This window comes from Gavialis gangeticus, unplaced genomic scaffold (genome assembly GCF_001723915.1).
Source record: "Gavialis gangeticus isolate Ggan-Ray unplaced genomic scaffold, GavGan_comp1, whole genome shotgun sequence".
In the NCBI taxonomy this organism is placed as follows: domain Eukaryota; kingdom Metazoa; phylum Chordata; order Crocodylia; family Gavialidae; genus Gavialis; species Gavialis gangeticus.
The window spans coordinates 55,805,028-55,825,802 of record NW_017729004.1 but is presented as its reverse complement, the minus strand read 5'-3'; the positions used below and the strand labels follow the sequence as shown (position 1 = coordinate 55,825,802).

General features: G+C 43.8%; 1 protein-coding gene and 1 long non-coding RNA gene across 2 annotated transcripts in view; both read left to right on the top strand.

The window, feature by feature from the left end:
* HEPACAM2 (HEPACAM family member 2) overlaps positions 1–18,668 on the top strand; it is a 33,292-nt gene extending 14,624 nt beyond the window's left edge. Inside the window, exons 5-9 of the mRNA XM_019507974.1 lie at positions 12,926–13,051; positions 13,137–13,161; positions 13,271–13,308; positions 18,376–18,449; positions 18,561–18,668. Coding sequence (XP_019363519.1) covers positions 12,926–13,051; positions 13,137–13,161; positions 13,271–13,308; positions 18,376–18,449; positions 18,561–18,668 — 371 coding nt within the window. The remainder of the gene's footprint in view (positions 1–12,925; positions 13,052–13,136; positions 13,162–13,270; positions 13,309–18,375; positions 18,450–18,560) is intronic.
* A 95-nt stretch (positions 18,669–18,763) lies between these two features.
* Positions 18,764–20,775, top strand: part of LOC109291498 — a 20,908-nt gene continuing 18,896 nt past the window's right edge. The window contains exon 1 of the long non-coding RNA XR_002095867.1: positions 18,764–18,773. This is a non-coding gene — a long non-coding RNA (uncharacterized LOC109291498). The remainder of the gene's footprint in view (positions 18,774–20,775) is intronic.

Below are 20,775 nucleotides of genomic sequence, written 5' to 3'. Positions count from 1 at the left end.
AGCTATTGTATTCCATTAGAAATAGAAATGACATTTTTCCTGCTAGTGAAAGAAAACCCTGACACCTGAAATGTGTAGTGAATGCTCTTACTATAATAAGCAACCATTTTCAGATGTTTTTGAAACATGAACAGTCCATATGATTCATATTTTATGTTTAGTTGTACCTAAAACATTAAAAATAAATGTGTATATTTCCTGATTTAAAATATGTTATTAAATTACTTCATAAATTTTTAAAAAGACAATTTAGAGGCAGTGTATTCCATTTTTTTAAATAGAAGCTATCTAGATTTTCCTATACTATACAATTTTCCTATTTCAAAAGATTCATTTGTCTAATACCAGCCATCATTCTCCATTCCTTAATTCAGATAAAACTCCTATTAACATCAATGAAAATTTTGTTTTAGTGCAGGACTGAAGTTTAAATATAAGAATACCCAATGAATTTGATGCACAGGATCTCACTCAGAAGTTCCTACTCAGGCTAAGCTCCTACTGGGATCAATGGGAGTTGTGATGGATTAAGGTCTAAGCAAGTACTTTGGCTGGTATGGCTGTGCCCCTCCTATCCCATTTTTCAAGGTAGTGAGTCTGGGCAAAGATTTTCACAGCCCTAAACAATGAGTTTATGGGTTTCAGAAAACCTTATCCAGCTTGTCTGCACCAAATGCCAAAATTCAGCCATATGATGCTATACATATATGTCCAGTTAGGATCGGGAAACCTAAAAAAGAAAACAGTTATAAACAGTTCAGCAGTTCCACTATACTGCTCTCCCTTTAGCCAAGGCAAGTTGGGGCATGGGCACAGAACTAACTTGCTGTCAGGCAGCAGCATTTAAAAAAGGTAGATGAGTAAGGGCACTAGCCCTGGGTACTGACTTACTGTTCATGCACCTGGCTGCTCTGCTAGGTAGTTTCAGCCTCATGCAGCAACACAGCAGCCAAGTGTATGGACATCATAGCAGCTACAGGCAGCAGCTCTTTGGCTCTCAGAACCCCCACAAGATGCAGGGGTTTTGTCCAGGATGCAAAACTTGTTAGTTATGCCTCTGCTATGGGGTCAAATGGTAAGGGGGCTTATAGTTTGTCAGCTACTCTTGTGATAACTACCATATTTACTCACATACCACATACACCTTTTCCCCAAAACTCAGCTTTCCAAAATGGGTACATGCGTTAAGCAAGGAAGCCAATTTTTCTTTACTGGAATAGAAGCAACCATGGAGACACTGCTGTAAGATGACTGCCAGCCTCAGGAAGGGACAAGACAGAGTTCACCCTTCAGGGTCAGAGCTACAGTATTAACCATCTCACAGCCACAGCTGCTGCAGTCAGCATTCAGCCATGACAGGAAACATCCTTTTTATTCCAGTCTGCCTTCCCAAAATAAGGTGTGTGTCTTATTTGAGGTCAGTAGCAATGGTACTTTTATTCCAGAGTAAATGAAGCCTAACATATAACAGGGAAAGCAAGGTTAAACTACCACAGTTTGGGTTTCATCTACTTCATAGTAAGAAGTACAAAGGCAGTTACTGTGCAGCAACTGACACACTGGAAATGTCGGCACTGGATTTATGACCCAAATACTTTGTTCCAGGACAACCCAAAACCATCAGACCAACCATGATCTCTCCATTCGATAATAGGTGAATTTACTGATACACAGTGATAGCAAATAAGAATATTGCAAACAATTCTATATCTACCAGTCCTAGAGCCGTCATCAGAGTCAAGGTACGTCTGGCCAGTGCATGAGCTTTTCCCTTAGGATCTCTCTTGAATGTCAGATGTCAGTAGCCTGGAGGTCAGATGCCAAGACCCTGCCCACCCCCACCCCCCCAGTGGGGTGGCTGAGATGGGCTGGTGGTATGCCCTCTGCCAAGGCGGTCTCGGGTTCCCCTATCAGGGACCCTTAGCTGCTCTGAAATTCCTCTTTTTGTATTCTTTCTACCACTCTGATGACTATTCATTCCTGGGCATCATGGATTGGTTTCCCTGCGGTGGTCATACTGTCCATGTTATGTCCTGTCAGCATATTCCTTTGTGTCACAAACCCATCACATGCACACATGAACTGGTACCAATGCTGCAAAGTCCCTTATCTATGCTATGGAACAGTGTGGTACATGTCTTCAATTTCCCAGCCTGTGTGTCTGCTTGTGGTGTGCCTGTGTCAGACACAGTGGGCCTTGAAGGAAACTTTGTCACAAACAGGCTTTTAGAAATCAGTTAAGCCTTGCCATTTCCCCTAGACCATTGTTCTAATGCAATATCTACTTTACCTACAAACCAATTCCCAAAAGTAAACCTCTAAGAACCATTTTCAAGCCATCAATACCCTCCATGAAGATCTTACACTTTCACATCATAAATGGAGCATAATCAAGGAAATTACCTAGAATGCTCATGAGATTTGTGGGGACGACCTCCACCAGTTGTCCTGGGAAAAGTATGATGGCATTCATGATCAGGGGCTCCAATGGGCTGGACACTGTGATGAACCCTTAATCATTGTCCAAATGTCACCCATACCCCTTTGACTCAGTATTTTGCCTCAGTATTCCCTAATCCGGCAACCAAGTTTTAGCCAATAAAGTTTAAACAGGCCTCCCATACTGCAGCCAGGGAATGTACAGCCCAAGATGCCTATTAAACCTTTTACTCAGCATTCCAGGTAGCATCCCACTCATCAATCAGTGCCTCATCTGATTGTCAAGATAGCTGTTTAGACCAGAGAAAAATTCCATGGTCAGAATCTTTTTGGACCCAACATGTTCCCAGCAATTTTATACCTCATGTACAATGGACACTGCTTTCCTTGTCATCCCAAATAGATGCTTGGTGCTATCATAGCACTACCAGTGCCCCCCATTGTGCAAGAGCCTATAGAAATTCCAAGGGTCAGGCCCTTCCTGTGCAAACAGCATGCCTGGTTTCCATCGGGATCCCACCATTCTACTCCTTGTTCTAGGTCTTTGCACAAATTCTGGGAATTAACAAAGCTACATTGCATTACTATTTCTACTATAAAAAGCCTAAAATACATATCTAGCACAAACAAAGCAAAACAAGCAACACAAAAACAAATAAAAGGATGACAACAAAAACAAATGGTCAATTTGGCCTTTTTGATCTTTGGCATGGCTGAACTCTTTCAGGCCCTGGAGGCTTGCTCCACATGATGCACCATTCCTGTAGCCACTCCACAGATACTCTGTAACCTATCAAGAAGTTCTGCTTTACATTTCATAGTCTAGCACAGTCAATATCACAACCACTTACAGCAACAGCCAAACACAATTACTATGCACACTTTTCTCTGCATACCAAGCAAACTTCCTGGTGCTTTAGTGGTCGTCCACATCCTGCAAAACAGAAAGACAAAAAGGGAGGAGCCCAACCCTCTTTAGGTTAGTTCATGTCATGGAATTACTTTTGACACTATGGCTGGCTTTTGCCAATGGGCCCTGGCCCTTGCCATCTAGGCCTCCATCCTTTTTTTAGTGGCATGGTACATCATCTTATCTTCTACTTGCCAAACTTAAGGATGCAGTACAGGTCTCAGCTGTCCATCCATTTATCTGTTAACACTCCGGGCTGGAGCTCATCCAGACAGTCCTCTCTTAGCTCCTTGCAGGGGCTGCTTCTTCAGCAGTCCTTTCTTCTCAAAGTGCAAATGCCTGGGTTGCCTTCTCAAAGCCACACATCTTCTCTCCTTAACCTTCACCAAGGGTTTTCCTGTCAGAATATGCTCCCTCTAGCCTAGCCTTTTCCCATCAAAGGGTGACCTCCAAGGCAGTGGGAGTTAGGGTTTTCAGGCACCCTTTCATGTGGCATTTTGTAGAGATGACCCCCCTCCCCACCACAAGTAGCTCCACCACATTCATCAGTCAGACCTTTCATCAGATCTCCCTCTTTCTCTCTTGGCTCCACTCTGAGCCTCTGGACCCATCTGGTCTCACTCTTTCCTGGCCACTCCTGAACCACAAGATATTGACTCTGACTCACACACCTTCCAGCCTGAGAGTCCCTGGCTTTCCATGTCTTCATGACCTTTGGCTGGGCCCTGCTCTTCAGCCCCTACTCTCAGTCCCTCTCTGGACTCTCTGATAAGACCCATTTTTTTCTGTGGCTCAGGCTATCTCTTCCTACTCTAACTAACTTCTCAGCACTGACTCTTTGCTTACACAGCTGCATTCTGAGTTTTTGCAAACATCTTCCTGCCTTAAGCTGCTAACACTTTCCCTTCTAGTATTAGCCTCTCTACTCTTCGGGGATGGGGGACCAAAGTCATCTTTTACCCCCAGTACCAATGCACAGATCCTCTGACACTGCCTTGCAACACAAACACATGAGCACAATGAACCAAAGCCACAAAAAGAATACACAGATGGCCAGTAACATTGCTCATCCCCCATCCATTTCTTCCCCCCACCCCCATCCCCTGTGTCCCCTCCTAGCATCTTGGGATGATCAGCTGCCTCCAAAAATCAATTTTTTGTGGTGCTATCTATTCTCAGGGAACACAGGATCGCAAGGTATCTGTTTTATATCCCCCTGTCTCCATCAGAAATTGACAACCCTTTTTTTTACTTTTCCATGGCTTGTTTGTGTACTCATGCCCTAAAACTTAGAAAGAATGGGAAGGATCTATCTCATTATAGACATAGCCTTCCAGTAGACATGACAAGTGTACTGGAGGAAGTTGGTCCTGAATAGGTCACAGTGCTCATGAGCATGTGCACACAAATAATACAATAAACAACAATATAATTATTAATAATACATTGAATAATTATAATTAATGATAAATGTGCTGGCTGTAGGTATTGTATGGTTTGAGACCCCTATCCAGGGGTCTATGCCCTACCAGTGGCGATAGGATGGAGCCTAGACCTGGTCGCTCCATCTGTCTATGTGATATTATGCTTCTCACCTGACATGACTGATGTAATTTATGGGAGGCAGTTCCCCATAGGCGACCTTCCAGACTCCTCACCCTGTTCTCTTCATGGGGCTCCAAAGCTCCCCTTTACCTCACCCTGGACTCTAACTACATCTGGACTCCAACAGAGATGGATAATGTCAGGAGTCTCTGATGACTCTAGCAACACATGTTCTTTATAGTCACTGTAGTAACAGCCATCTTCTCAGCTGGTCCTAATTCCACTATGGCCTTGTTCCATGCTGAGCCTCAGCGGTTGCCAGTTAAATAGCTCAGGCCTTAAAGTCCAGTCCTGGGCCTGATGGCTCCAAATCAATGAATATGCCATGGGGGATAGCCAGTGCTGTCTTACCATGCTGGCACAAATCATAAACTTCTCCCAATCTGAGATGCTTTGATAATCGCATATTTCACTGCCCCCAGGCTTGTTGTGTAAAGTCCCTTTGGAAGTCCTGTCGGCTTTATTACCCCCTGGTCCTTATTCCAAAGGTCCAGTTGTGAACTCTGAAGCCTTCTGTAGCCCCTGTTCTATTACAGAGCTTGGGGCCTGGAGCAGGGTGTAGACCATGGGTTCTTCCCTTACCCCTGGGTCCACTAATACTGTCTGTGGGGTGTGTTCTGGCTGGGTCCTCAGATCTTTGGTTTGGTCCACCTCCACCCAGGGTCACTCAGACCTGAAATTAATTCTGCTGTCTCTGGTCAGCTGCAAGTGTTGGCCCCTGGCTCAGCTTCTGCTGATTGTCTGGGCTGTTGGATCGTGCTCTTCTGAGCACCCTGCTGCTCTGGCTGGGCAAGCTGCTTGACTGCAGTCTCCGGCTATCTCCTGCCTGGAGAGAGTTCAGCCTGCTGCCCCCTGCCATCGTCACTGTGCCTCTGTCTGGGGCCAGAAATACTGCTCCACACCCAACCCCCACCAATACGGAGCTTAATGCTGCTCTGGAAATGCTGTAGTGTCTTCATTTCACCACTGCCAGAGCTGCTCTACAGCGTGTTAAGTTCAGGATGCTGAGCATCCCTTTCTCATACCCCATCTCCATCTCTTTCACAATAAATACAATGCATTTTTAAAGTCTTTAACTGCATGTTCACATATGTTTCTCACCCGGAGGACCTCTGCTTCATTCACAGCACAGGGAAATGAATTACACTTTCACAGGTCACTATAAATCTGGCATTTTCTAGCTTTTAATTGTTTAACTTTGCAGTGTATGGCGGGTTCTTTTTCCACCCTCTTTGATACATAATTATATGGATACAATATTTTTTCATGTTGTCTTAAGTCTTGTGGAAACATTCTTGCTGTAGAGTGACTCAGTGCTAGATGCAAAATGAAGAAAAGCGGAACCAACATGCTAGGGAGCTATGTAGCTCTACAGTTTATGTGAAAATCTGATCAACAGCCCAGTCCATCAGGGATCTGTAAATCACCACTCCCTGCCATAGCTACAGAGCAGATGGGTGGCAGAGTTTGGAATTAAAAATATAGCTCTCTTAGCGCCTAATGACCAATCTACTGGACAATGCTCCTTTCAGCCTGTAATAAGCTAATGAACTCCCAGACATGTACTAGGTAGAAAGAAACTGCAGTCATAATACAAATGCCAGAGCCTCAAAATGAATTTTGAACACATTATTCAAAAATAATTAGCCCATTCTAATATTGCAAATTCATTCAAGATTTAAGCAAACTTGAAACATAGCTCAGGAGGCAATTTCAGCTTGGTGGTGTTTGACAACAATTCCCTTCGTTATTTGGTATTTGTGATATGACATTGATTACTTAAATCATGTGGTATTCTTTCTGATTATTGATTGAAAGACTGAATCTTCTTTGTTTAACAGATGAAGTGTTGTAAATATCACATCTGGTAGCTCTAATACTTATAAAATTGGAATTTGAGACCATTTCCCCTAATAAACTGTAAGTCAACAGTCTATGCAGCCCATTGCTCAAAGAGTACACCATACGTTCATCTCTGTGCCTGATCTCACACAGGACATGACTGCACAATGGGTGTCAGGTAGAGGATTTAGGCCTAGAGCCACATAAGTAATTCCCAGTCAAATGGCTCCCCAACCCATATGGATTTCACTGAGTTAAGCATCAAATATGTTTGAAGAACTAGAATTCATTCTCTTAGATTTGGAGATTTTGGTTCAGTACCTAGTAATGACAAAGACAACACATTATTAGAATCATAAATATTGTCAGCTGAAAAAAAGCAGCAGAACAGACCTCTAACAGATACATGCATGAATTTCTGTTTGTAATATCTGAGCAGTTATACTGGGAATGGGGCTGTACCAGTTTCTAATCTACACTGGTTTCTCTTCCCCCAAGAAGGCATTTCCTTCTTTTCTAACTGGCACCTTTTAGTCTGGGAACTGTGTTCTCTTACTGTAATTATTAGCAACGCTCTAAATGAAACCATGGCACTTTACAAGTTCTGGCATATGGATATAATCTGACTCAGTGTAATCAATCCAACACATTTCCTGCTCTGTGAAACCATGGATACACATTTTGGTTTTTGTATTTGCACTTGATGAGGTATTTCATTTTATTTATTTAACTAAGGACAGACTCTGAGAGACAAATATTATTTGTCCTGGTGCCTAGTAAATGAGCCTTTCATGCATGAACTGGGAAAAGAGACACATCAAGAATACTGCTAGTTAGTAGCACGTCTTTGCAGAGGCCTGTCCCAAATGTGCAGGGAACCTGATTAGCTACTGGGAGGGAATGAACCAGTGGCATACCAAGGAGGGGCCATGGCCCCTGGGCACAGGACTGGGGGGAGCACCAGCCAGGCAGCCAGGCCATAGGTGGGTTAATGCACGGGCAAACTGGGCACACATGCCCAGGGGCCCATTCCAATTCTGGGCCCAGGATCCTCACCAGCAAGGAAGTGAAAGCTGGAGTTTAAACTCAGTGCCCATTTTCGGTGCTGAGTTTAAAACTGTGTCTTTCATGCTCGCTTCCCTGGGAGCTGAAAGCAGGGCCTCTCCTCCACCAAGGGGGCTGGGGGAGGGGGACCAGGGCTGGGGTCTTGCCTGAAGAGCTGCACCCTGCCTGCAGGCCAGGTGATGCTGTGTCTGGGGGAGAAGGGGCTGAGCCAGGCCGAGAGTCATGACCTACCTGGAAGGGGGCCAGGGGGGTCGTTGAGGCCAGGCCAGCCATGCCAGGAGCACTGTGCCACACTGTGCCTTTGCGGGCCATGGCACTGGGAGGGCTTTGTGGGCTACAAATTCATGTTGGCCACCCTGCAGCTGAGCTACCCCTCCCAGGGCTATCGTTGCCTGCCCACAGAGACATGGCATGCTGGCAGCACTCCCCACCAGGCCCAGCCCAGCCTGACCCTTTGCATCTGTGGGGCTGCTCAGGACAGCCAAGCAGCAGCTCCCTACATGTAACTGAGGGGAGAAAGACTGAGCTGCGGATGGCTGCAGAGGGTCGGGGGGAGAGGGCAGACGGCTGTCTGTGTGGGGTGGGGCCTGTGAGGCTCCGGAGAGCCTTGGTACACCACTGGGATGAACAATTTCATTTCCATGTGGTTTGCTTGTGAAGGACAGTGTTCAAGCAAATGTGTATGCAAATACACTGAAATGCAAGCACTGACACACAGGCAAGGGAATTAAGCCATAACTTCCACTATATCTAGGAAATGTAGCATATACGCTCATCTAATGGCCACTATCCCACTCTAGCACTTGTGGTCTTCACAGTGCTGTGGTGGTGATAGCATACAGCTCTTGTTGATAGTCTTGATATTATGATAATAGGCATTTAACTGGAGTATGAAGTGCAATGATTCCACTTTAAGGAAAATTACAGGACAGGCTCTGTAAGAATTTTCTTACATTAGACAGACATGGTGAGGTAGGATTTTAATCCTTTCACTCTAGAAAACCCAAAGGCTGTTCTCTTCCTTCATTCTCTGGTGACACAATCAGTGCAGTTATCAAGAAAGGAAGAGAAGGGTCAAGGCACCAGCTAATGGAACTGTCTTTCTAGTACTAAGCAGGAGGACTCCATAAAGGAATACAGTGGCAGATGTGCAGTCCCTGCATGCTGGGAGGCAGATGGCAACCAGTGATCTCCCTTGAGATCTGTACCAAGACTTACTATCAGTCCTTCCAAATGCAACAATAAATCCTAATTGAGAAAACACTTACATTTTATACTGGAAAACTAAACTGTGAAACCTGCACACTTCTACTGACACAAAACCAGAGAAACATAAATGACAAACATAAATTCTCCTTGATGGTTTTGGTTTAAATACTGTGTCTGAAATAAGGATATTCATGTCTTTCCTGTTTGGAGTCTAAGCGTCAGATCTGATTCCACCTTTTAGGTGCATCACTGGACTTAAGCACCTAAGTGTTATCCTGTCCTACCCTACTCAAGTCCCTGAAAAGCAGGCAACCCAAAACATGGGTGGATCCTCCTTCTGCTCATTGTTTCATGTGACTTGAGGGGAAGATAATGTCATGTTATGAGAAGGCTAAGAGTAGGCATGTTAACATTTTTCAGGGACTTGAGCATGGTGGAATGGGATCAGATTTAGGAACTCAAATTCACATAGATCATATTCCACCTACTAGGCACCAGGCTTTTAATGGGCAAGTGCAACTTCTGCAACTCAGATCTTTTTGAGAAAATAAACAAAGTATGTGCTGAAAAAATGTAAGATGTTTTATAACAATGCTCTCTCTCCAACCTGGCATCTATAAATCAAACTACATAGAAAAACTCATTAGCCCACTGAAGCTGGTTCAGATAAGACCCCCTCCACATGTTACACTTCAGTTGTGACCCAGCCACACTTTCATCCAATTAATGCTGTGATCGAACAAATGATAAGCTACAAAGTCATTCCACAAAAATGTGTAATAACTTTGTAGCCTGTTCCAATCACTTCATTAATTGAACATGTGGGCAGGTGCTCCCTTGTGGCAGAGAGCCCCATCAACTGAGGGGCTCCTAGCCACAGGTAACACCACCTGGTGCCAAGCCCACAGCTAACAAGGCTCACAGTGATGGCACCATTCATGGCACTGCCCCCACTGTGAGCCTCTTCAGCTGTGGGACTTGCAGAGGGGAGAACACTGCTGCTACTGAAAGCCTCGTGAAGTGTGGGACTCACAGAGGTGGCAGTGGGGAAATCACTACCCCGTCTGTGAGCCCTGCACCTCAGGTGGCTCATAGTGTGGTGGCAGTATGCCCCCACTGCAAGCCCCACAACTCACAGCAGGGGCAGTATTTTCCCTGTAGCCCCCACTGGGAGCCCTACAGTTCACAAGGTTCATGGTGGGGGCAGCATTCCTAGTGCGGATCTTGGTGTGAGCCCCACAGCCCACATCAGCTGTGGGGCTCACAGCAGAACAAGTGCAGGGAATGCTGCCCCGATGAAAGCCCCATCAGCTGTGAGGCTTGCAACCATAGGAGTTGGTGTAGGGGGAGCCCTGGATCATGATTGGGCTCCCTCTGCATCAGCAATAAGGTGTAATGGGATCTACTAAGTGACCCCACAATGGCGCCTCCTTCCATGCATGTGTGGCATGACAGGAGGTGCAGTTGTGTGGATCACTCATTAGATACCATTGTGCCCTTAACCACACATGTAGAGGGACCCTGAGTATAATAAAAATTTTTATCTGCTGTTTGCTTGAATACTCACTTTTTAAATATGAAAACGTGTTCATTCACTTGACCTGGAACATCTTTAAATTACTATCTTCTTATTTCATGGTTTGTCCACAGTACTCAAAATACTGTTTTACTCTAAAGTTTTGATTGTAGGTAGCTCTTAAAATTACCCCTCACATGTGAAGACTAATGAAACTACAAGGGCAAGCTTCTGCCATGAGCAATGGTAAGAGTTGGTCTAGCCAGCACTGGGGTTAGAAACCCCAGAGCAAAATGGTTTGAGCTGTTCAGAAGTCGTTCTTGACTTCTCTGGAAACGCACATCACAGTGGACATTCTCAGTCTCAGAAACTGCAATGGGCTCATAACTGTATGCCTATCTAGCTCTGCTGGCCAGGACACAGGAAGACAAGGCAGCTATATGGAGGCTGGAATTTGACCAGTATGTTTGAGGGAGAAGCTTCCCAATGGACACATCTACACATAGCCCTACAGTGACATAGTGATGCACTACTTTGCCATACAGTGCACTACAGCAATGTAGTGATCGCATGTGTCTGCACATGATCACCAGCTATGTTGCTGTAGCAGCATGCTCCATGAGTATAGCATGTCACTACTGAGACCTAATGGCAAGATCTAACCGCGCACACGTTGCAGTACCCATCCTATGCTGTACTTTAGTAGTTCCAAATGTTACCGTACGGTGATGTGTAAATGCAACCACTAGTTGTCAAATTCCAGTTTTGACTTGCAGACATAATGCTCAGTAGTGTGCCATTGTCTCCTAGTATTATGTTCTACAGACTATGATGAAAACAATTACCAAACGCAGTCAAACAACTTTATGTTCATTTTAATTGCACTCTCTCTCCAAGGGAGTGTAGCCAAGAAAACGGATTGTCAGCAATGTACATTGGAAAACGTTTTTGTAGTTAAAGTACAGCATTTGAACCAAGGGGAAACTAAGGTTTCTAATTCCAACTCTGATATTCATTTTCTGTGTAATCTTGGTCAAATCATCTGTTCTCTCTGTGGTGCAATATCCCTGCATCTTTATATATAAGGTATGTCCATTCTCAGTGGTGCTAGGCAGCTAAATTCAATTGTGGCAGGGCATACATCACTTTTACACTGATGTAGCCTGCCTTTCTATCAGCATAACCAAAGAGTGGGCAGACAGTATACAGCCCTACATCAGTGTAACCTACTTGAGTCAAATGTAGCATTACTTCCGGAAAATTTAAGAGTAAAACTACACTGGTGTCCGTGCTGTGTATCTAGAGCTATCCCTGGGTAGACGTGCTGAAAGCAAACCTGCTGTCTGCCATCTAGTGGTTATAACAGTGCCTCCTGTAAACTAATTGGTCATCTCTTTGCTCTGTACAGTGTACAAAATTAGTATAAATTATACCAATGTAAATGTGGAAGATGAACTGTTTTTCGCATCTGGTACTGTTTGCCCTAATGTTTTTAGTGTCCTCCACTCATTTAAGGGGACTAAACATATTTTGGAGTGTTTTCTCAAATGTAAACATTATCAGACTTCTATTTCAGGTCTCTCTCTGAATAATAATGCATTACATAGTTTATAATAATCCCAGAGTCATGCATGAGCAAGATTCTCTAGCCATAAATCATGTGTGAAGATATTTTTTCAGCGAAGACACAATAGCATAGTACAGGCAGTCCTTGACTTACAACATTTCAAGCTACATTTCAACATTACAACTTTTCGCACTAACAATGTTTATAAATTGAGACCCTGTTTCAACTTTATGACGTCAGTTTCAACTTTACAATGCTTGATCCGATGCAACACCACACCAGCGAACAAGTTTGCTGCATCGCTCATCTCGCTGGAAAACATCTGTCCAGACTTCTTTGGACACTTTCTTTAAGAAAACAGACAAGACTCCAGAAAAACCTGCAGCCAAGACTCCTTCAAAAAGTCCAACCAAGAGCCTTTGAAAAAGTCCAGCAAAGTCACCTCAAAGAAGTCCTTCCAAATCAATATGATTCCTATTTACAATATAAATATGTTAATGTAGCTATATTACTCATCTATAAATTGATTGAGGACAAAATTATGGGGTATTTTTGGTGAAAATAAGGTATCGGGCCTTGGTTTGGGAACCAATCCCACATTTATAACATTGTTTCTTATGAGAAAATTGGTTCCAAGTTATAATGTTTCAACTTAAGACGTGGTTTTCAGGAACCATTTGTGTCGTAAGTCCAAGGACTACATATATAATGTATATATAATGGAACACTAATCACAAAGGCTACAATTCTTTTTTTATTTTCTTTGACATAGGACTTGAGAAGCTTGCTCAGAAAGGGAAGTCTTTGTCGTCTCTAGCAGTAATAACTGGAATTTCATTGTTTTTGATCCTGTCTATGACACTTTTATTCTTATGGAAAAGATATCAGCCATACAAAGGTAGGTTAAGCTTAAATCACATTACAGATGTTCTTCCTGGGCATTATAACATAAATGTTGATTTATCATTTTCTCTTCTTTTCAGTCATACAAAAGAAGTTACAGAGCAGGTAATAAGATAAATCATTCTTATTTGTGTCTTTTCTAACAAAAAAGTGTAATTTTTTCAGACTATATTTCTTTTCTTTGCAAACTAAAAGGTTTATTTATATTTTCTAGCCCTGATGCAGATTACCGAAAAACACAGACATTTTCAGGTAACGCTAAAAAACAAAATTTGACCACAAAGTCCAACTCCATCCACAGTAATTGAGGTTATGTCTGTACTGCAATAAGTAAGGGAGGGAGGAAAAGAGCATGCATTTTTAACTTGGATTACCTCACTCAAGATAACCAATTTAGGTGAAAATAACAGCAGATGGGACAACCTGGCTTTTAATTCAAGTTAGTAGCTTGAGCCCAACCTTAGACTCCCCTGCCAAACTGTTACCTCAAATGAGAACCCAAGTTGTTTTGTCTCTGCTGTTTTTAAATCTAAATTACCTAAATCTGGCTAGCCCATCCAGATTAAGAACACCCCTTCTATTTCAGACACACTCAGAAGAATTGGGCTAGAGCACTACACAGTGCTAAGGGGATAAGAATTGAATCACTGTAGAGGGGAGATATCTTAGAGATGATATAAATATCTGGAGAATGGAATACCTCAGGAGGCAGGGGGCAGACAAGGTTCTTTGGGTAAATGTGATATATATTATTAGACCAACTAAATAGTTGGAAAAATTGTTCTTTGCAAGCTTTTGGGCACAAACACCCTTTCCAGGAATAGGGAGAGTCTGCTGGTGTTTGTGAGTTCTTCCGGGTGGAACAGAAGCCAAAATGCAAGTCTGTGAAAATGCAAATGCATGGCAGAGAATCAGAGGGAATGGGAGACAATAGGTATGAAACAGGTAGTTGGAGGGGGAAAGGAGGGAAATGTTGAACTGGTGAGCTACTAGAGTGTAGCTAGTAAAATGCAGCCAGATTACCTGGGGTTATCATTTGGCAGGCAGGTTATAATGTGCCATAAATCCAATGTCTATTGCCACAGGGGGCCCTCCCAGGGGTCAGTATCAGCCTGCCCACCTGTCTAGGGCAGTCCACCTGGCCCTTCCTGCCACACTTTAATGTATGGAACAAAACAGATGGAAAAATGCAGGAGGCTGCCCACTTAATGCCAATGGCACAATACACAGCTGCGACCTTCCCTTTACCATGTCCCATGCATCACAAATGGCATCCAAAATTACTCCCCTGGCCCCATTGCTGGGCTGTGCTTGGCCTCTGGTCCAAACTTGGCCTCAGCTGTCTGGAGCCTTATCATGGCCACATGCCCCGCCTCATTGGGGCCTCAACTCACACCCCCTTACTGGGGCTGTGGGGCCTTATGCCCCATGGGCCTCAGGTGTCTGTCAACATGCCTGGACCCAACTCTGGGCCTATAGCCCACTCAGGCCTCAGGCATCTGTTGACATACCTGGACCTTGCCCCTACTCAGGCCTCCCACTAAGCCTCACTCTCACTTAGGCCTTGGGCCTCAGGCCCTTCTGGCCCCTGCATTCTCACCTAGGCCTCACTCTCAGACTTCGGGCCTTGGACCTTCCTGGCCTCCATGTTGTTTTCCTGTTAGGGTGTGCTCCCCAGCCTTTCCCATCCATAGGGTCACCCATAAAGCAGTGGGGACTGAGGCTTTCCAGTGTCCCATACTCACCATTTACTAGGGAGGTACTGATGTGGCATTTCCTGGGGACTGCCTTGCCACAGGCAGCCCCACCACACCATCCTCCCCAGCAAAGTGTAGTTTTAGGTCATTTCCCAGAACCAACTGCAGGTCTAGCTGCCTTGGTCTTTCTTCCCCTCACTGGGCTTCCTGATATTCTTCCTTAGCTGCTCACGCCTGGGCCTCCACCTCATAATCTGTTTCTCATCTGCTGGACCCATGACTCACAGGCCCCTTGCAGGATACCTCCCATCTAGAGGCTGAGCTTCAGCCTCCTTCATACCACCCTGCATGCTGGCTGACCTCCTATCCTTTCTTGGCAGTGGATACCTCTCCCCCCCACCCCAAAGAGGGACCTTCGGCCTCCTCAATACCCTGACCCTGCCTCTGGGCCAGTCAGAGTCCCAGTAGTTCTCCGCATCCCTGGCCTGCCCCTCACTGGGCTTACTTGCCCTTCGGCATGTCAGCCTTAGCCCCACTACATTGACCAGTCAAGGTTTTATGAGATCAGTCTAGCAGGAGCTGACCTTCCTATTCAGCAGGGGTCCCTCCTGGGCCCCACCATAAAATATTCATCTCATGCCAGGCTTACCTAGAGCCCCAAAGATCTTATATCTGGCAGCCATTTATTCCACTGGGCTCATCTGACCCCCTGGCCTTAGTCACAGCCAGTTCTAATCAGGGGCTTGCCTGGCCCCTCAGTAAGCCATACTCTCTAAGCCCCTTTCCTAGACTGGCCTAGCTCTTCCTCAGGTCCATAGTCATTTCCTCAGGGCTTGGGACTCCCCCCTGGGTCCCTAGAAACCTCCTGCATCCCCATAGCTCCTACCCTGATCTCCCAAATGTTCCTGGGAGCAGCAGTTCTCTAGCCAGGCAATGTTACCTCAGCAGCATCCCAACAGCAATTACTAGCTCTGCTTCTCAGACCCTGCTCTTATACTGCAGTTGCTCAGCCCTACTCCAACCAGGTGATCTCCTGGCTGTCATGTGACCACCCGATTTGCTCTGCAGTCACCTGCAGGCTGCCCAGCAGCCTGCTCAAGCCCTTAAAGTGGCAAGCACCCAAAGGTGTGCTGCCACACACCTTTCCCCACCTTAAAATCCTTCCAAGGGAGGAGTATCTCTCTGCCACTCCCCACTGCAGGCTCCTCTGTAGCCTGCACAAGCCCTTAAAGTGGTGACCACCCCAATGGTGCTCCACTACATATATACTTAGTCCATGATTTTTTCTTCCAAGTAGATTTATGAAGTGAAGTTCATAGGCTCATCTAAGAAAGGGGGCTTGTAAATTCCCTTTGAGGATTACAGCTCAGAGATTGGAAAAAGAGTGGTTTTCTTGTGAGAAATGTGCACCCACAAATAATTGAGTATTTCTGCCTTTGATAGATTTTCAGTGTGCATTAATTCTGGTACGCAGTTGTTGTTTGGTTTCTCCTACATATTTTCCATCAGGGCATTTAGTGCACTGTAAGAGATATATTACATTTCTGGAGGTTCAGGTATAAGATCCAGGAATGGTGATGGTTCTTTTGTGGAATGTGGTTATTGTGGAAGTGGGGGAGATGTGTTGGCAGGTTTTACATTTCTTGTCCCAGCATGGTCTGGGTCCATTTGGTGTGCTTTGGGCCATAGGAATTTTGCTTCTGGTGGTGAGGTTAACAAGGTTCAGTGCTTGTTTAAAGGTCAGATGATCCCAGCAAGGCGAGCATCCAGGCATTTCTTGAATGTATCCAGAGTACTTGCTTGCATCACTTTTAGGGGGAGTCTATTCCAGACTCTGGAGAATCGAACAATAGAGAAGTTTTTCCTTATGTACAATCTAAAACAGTCTTTCAGCAATTTGTGACCATTAGGCCTTGTCTTCCCTTGGGGTGCCCTGGTGAACAAATGTTCTCCTAGTTCCTGATGCACACCCCTTATATATTATGCCACCAAGTACCCTCTGAGCTTTCTCTTCTCTTCTCCAGGCTGAAGAGTCCCATGTCTCTCAGCCTATTCTCATTAAGGCCTGATCTCTTGACATGGTTCATGCACATGGTTCTCCTCTGGACTCTCTCAAGCTTCTCCACATCCTTTCTAAAGTGTGGAGCCCAGAATTGGATGTAGTACTCCAGCTGTGGACTCACCAAGGCTGAGCAAAGCAGGAGGATGACTTCTTGGGTCTTGCCTAAGATGCACTGGTAGATGCAAGCCAGAGTTCTATTTGTTTTGCCAGCTGCAGCAATGCATTGGTGGCTCATGTTCATCCTGTGATCAATCATGACCCCCAAGCCTCTTTTGGTTGTGCTAGTGAATGTATCACTGCCGAGACTACAGGTATGATATGGGTTCTTTCTCCTGAGGTGGAGCACCTTGCATTTTTCAGTGTTGAATGTCATCAGGTTTTGATCTGCCCATCTTGTGAGCCTGTCTTGGTTGGCCTGAATCCCCAGCCTATTCTCTAGCATGACCACACTTCCCTGTAACTTGGTATCATTTGAGAACTTAGCCAGTCCACTTTTCACACCTGAATCCAGATCCTGTATGAATATATTAAAAAGTGCTGGTACGAGTACTGAGCCATGGGTGATGCCACTGGTCTCCATGCACCATGTTGTCTCTATTCCACCAACTATCACTCTCTGGGTCCGACCATGAAGCCAGTTCGCCAGCCATCAGACTGTAAGGTTGTCAAGGCCGCAGTTTCCCAATTTTACCATGAGGACATCATGGGAGACCAAGTCAAAGGCTTTTCTGAAATCCAAGTATATGACATCAACCTCTTCTCCCTTGTCCAGATGATGTGTCACCTGGTCAGAGAAGGAAATGAGGTTGGTCAAGCAAGACCTATCCATAATGAAGCCATGTTGGCCATCTCTCAGAATGTCACCTTCCATTAGCCTGTTGTTGATGGATTCTTTGATAATTTTTTTCCAAGCCTTTTCCAGGGATTGAAGTCAAACTGATTGGCCTGTAGTTACCTAGATCTTCCTTCCTTCCTTTCTTGAAGATAGGCAACACATTGGCCCTCTACCAACCTTCACAGAGATTTTCTTTTTGTACTGCAGCAGTTCTTCACATGGTATCTGGGTGGCTCTTTCAAAAGTGCGATCTATCTCTCTCGGAGCATTTTTGTTTGGTGAAAGCCCTGTTGAGATTTACAAGGTGGTAATCATGGGTATTCTCCTCAGTGAAAATTTGGTGGTATCGAAGGGTTGGTTGTATATTTTAGCTTCCTTGGTGTCTCCCATTCCCTCTGATCCTCACAGCCATACATTAGCATTTTCACAGACCTGCATGGCTTCTATTCCACCCAGTTTTCCACACAAAACATCAGCAGACTCTCCCCTATGACTGAAGAAGGGTGTTTGTGGCCAAGAGCTTGCAAAGAACCCTTTTTTCCAACTTTTTAGTTGGTCTAATAAAAGATATCATGTTTACCCAAAGAACCTTGTCTGCCTATGTCCTTAGACCAACATGGCTACAACCAACACCATTCAGGAGGCAGTATGTATTCATCCCAGCTCAAGTGATACAGTACTTCCTGATCCATTTTTTTTTGTTTGCTTGCTTGTTTTAATTTTAGGGCATGAAAATGCTCTGGATGATTTTGGAATCTATGAATTTGTTGCTTTTCCAGACGCCACTGGTTGTTCCAGGGTATGTGTTTTTAACAATAATCAAATAACCAAAAATTAAGGTTCTAGTTCATTCTCTAAAGTAGATCTTTACACCTGTTTTCATAGCAGGAATGTTATTTGTTACTTTTAGGTTTCAAATCAACCTGTTTCTGACTCTGACTTTATCCCAAGGCAAGACATAAATAGTACAGTTTATGAAGTTATTCGACATATTCCTGAGCAAGACCATCAAGAGTAAGTTCAAACCTTGTTACACGGATATAACTTGCAGATTTCAGGACAAACCCAGACATAATGAGTACGTAGGGGTGGGGATAATATACCTATTGTCCAGGTGTTGCAAGTCTGAGGAACTGTAAAGGAATCTAAGTTTGCTTTGGGTATAGATTAACGGGGTGTGTAGAAAGAGATATAAGCTGCATCAATTCTGCTAGGTTCTCTATCATTCTCTCTCAAGAATTCTTCATATTTGTTTAACTGGACCAGTATTTTCAAAAGCAGTAATCAAATGAAGGTTCCAAAGCCATCATTAGGCCCCTATGTTAATGGGCACATTTTCACAAGTGCTGAACACAAAGCAGCCTCCACTGAATTGTCTACTATAATGTGTCTTGCTGACACTGTTAGTTTAGCCCTTTGCCTTACTTTCAGGCCTGCCAACAAGTGTGCTAATTATAGCTGTGGATTTTGCAATGTAGAAATCAATACGCTAAGAATCTTTTTCACTACACAGCCATCAGATGAAAATACCCAGTAACCACTCTGGTTTAAACCAGTTATTTATGGTAAAATATTCAGTATTCTGTTAGCCAGAGCCATGCAGTACACAGGATTGGAAATCTTTAATAACATTTTTGCTGAGCTGAACACTAGGAAGATAGCAACACCTTTTTACACACACAGTGTTAGGAGTGCTGTTTTTTGTCAGTTCAACTATATCTCGAGTAGCTGTTTACAAAGCATCTTGAATTAGGAGTGAAAAAGTGCACTTCAGATAACAGCTATTATACTTTCTATATCTTTAAGAATATCTACACGCTTACTCTGGATAGGAACTTCCTTTGGTAACAGAGGTTGTGGCTCCATTCTATTTTCATTGATTCTATCATACATTGTGTTTAACGGAATAAAAACAGGCTTTTGTATTTAATTAAATTGATTTATTGCTCACAGTGTTTACGTATCTACATTAACATAAAGTGTATGATCAAGTGGTTTCTAGGGGCATGTCTACACATGCACATTTACTGTGCAGTAAGCAAAATTACTGTGCAGTGCAGGTGTGTGTCTACACAAGCATGTCTGTAAATGTGACAATTTACATCAGCTTGAGCATAAATTTGATACTTACATCATGCGGGTATCAGATTTATGCCTGATTAATTACTGCATAGTAATGCCCATGTAGTTGCCTACTGGCACACTGTGTCTGTGGACTGATTTGGGAGGAAATTTAGTCCCAAGTCAGTCCACACACAACGTTAATGTACTTTAATGCCTAAATGTGTAGATGCCAGCCTATTCCCGCTTAGTTCATGTTAACTTACTGCACAGTAAATTTAAACCAGCATAAATGCACATGTAGACACACTCTAGAGTTTTTCAAAACTGTGCACTTAAACTATACATTCAAACATATCACTGTGTAAATGCAAATTGAATGTTGGGAAACTAAAAATGACAGAGTAATACCACATAATTATGTTAGCTTGGAGTTACTCATTTTACATGTTAGGTAAACATTTTTAAAAAATGAATAAGAATATGTAAAATACAAAATCAATATTGGGCACATGTGATATGGTGATATTCAGTTTCCTTCTTGGATTTTCCTGTCAACTCTCCCTTTCTCTCATTGAGACTCATGCACACACAGAGACCCCAGGGCATGTCTCCTCTGAAAAAGTGAATTCCTTTTTTCAGTAGAGATGGCCTGAATGCTAAAGTAGTTCAAATTTAGATCCAAGCTTTGTAGTACAAACCTTTCTTTAGAGTTGCACTTCATTCAACCACAGGTCAGCCACATTTTGCTTGGTCTATCAAGATTCAGAAAGCAATACATTTCTTAAATTAAAATGCATCATGCAAGGAAAATTCCATTTTGTGAGACCAGAATTAATTTTGCAAGGCCAAGGCAGATTAGTTAAGTTACAAATGGCATAGCCACAAGCTTTCAAATTCCTAAATTGTAGCAAAGTGACACTTAAAATTGTGGATAAATCAGGAAAAATGCACATATCCTTAAAAATGAGAGGTTCAAAGTTTAGTGTAAGCAAGAAGCAAAAATATGTAATAACCTGGAAACAGATTTCATAGATTCATAGATTCATAGATTAAGGGTCGGA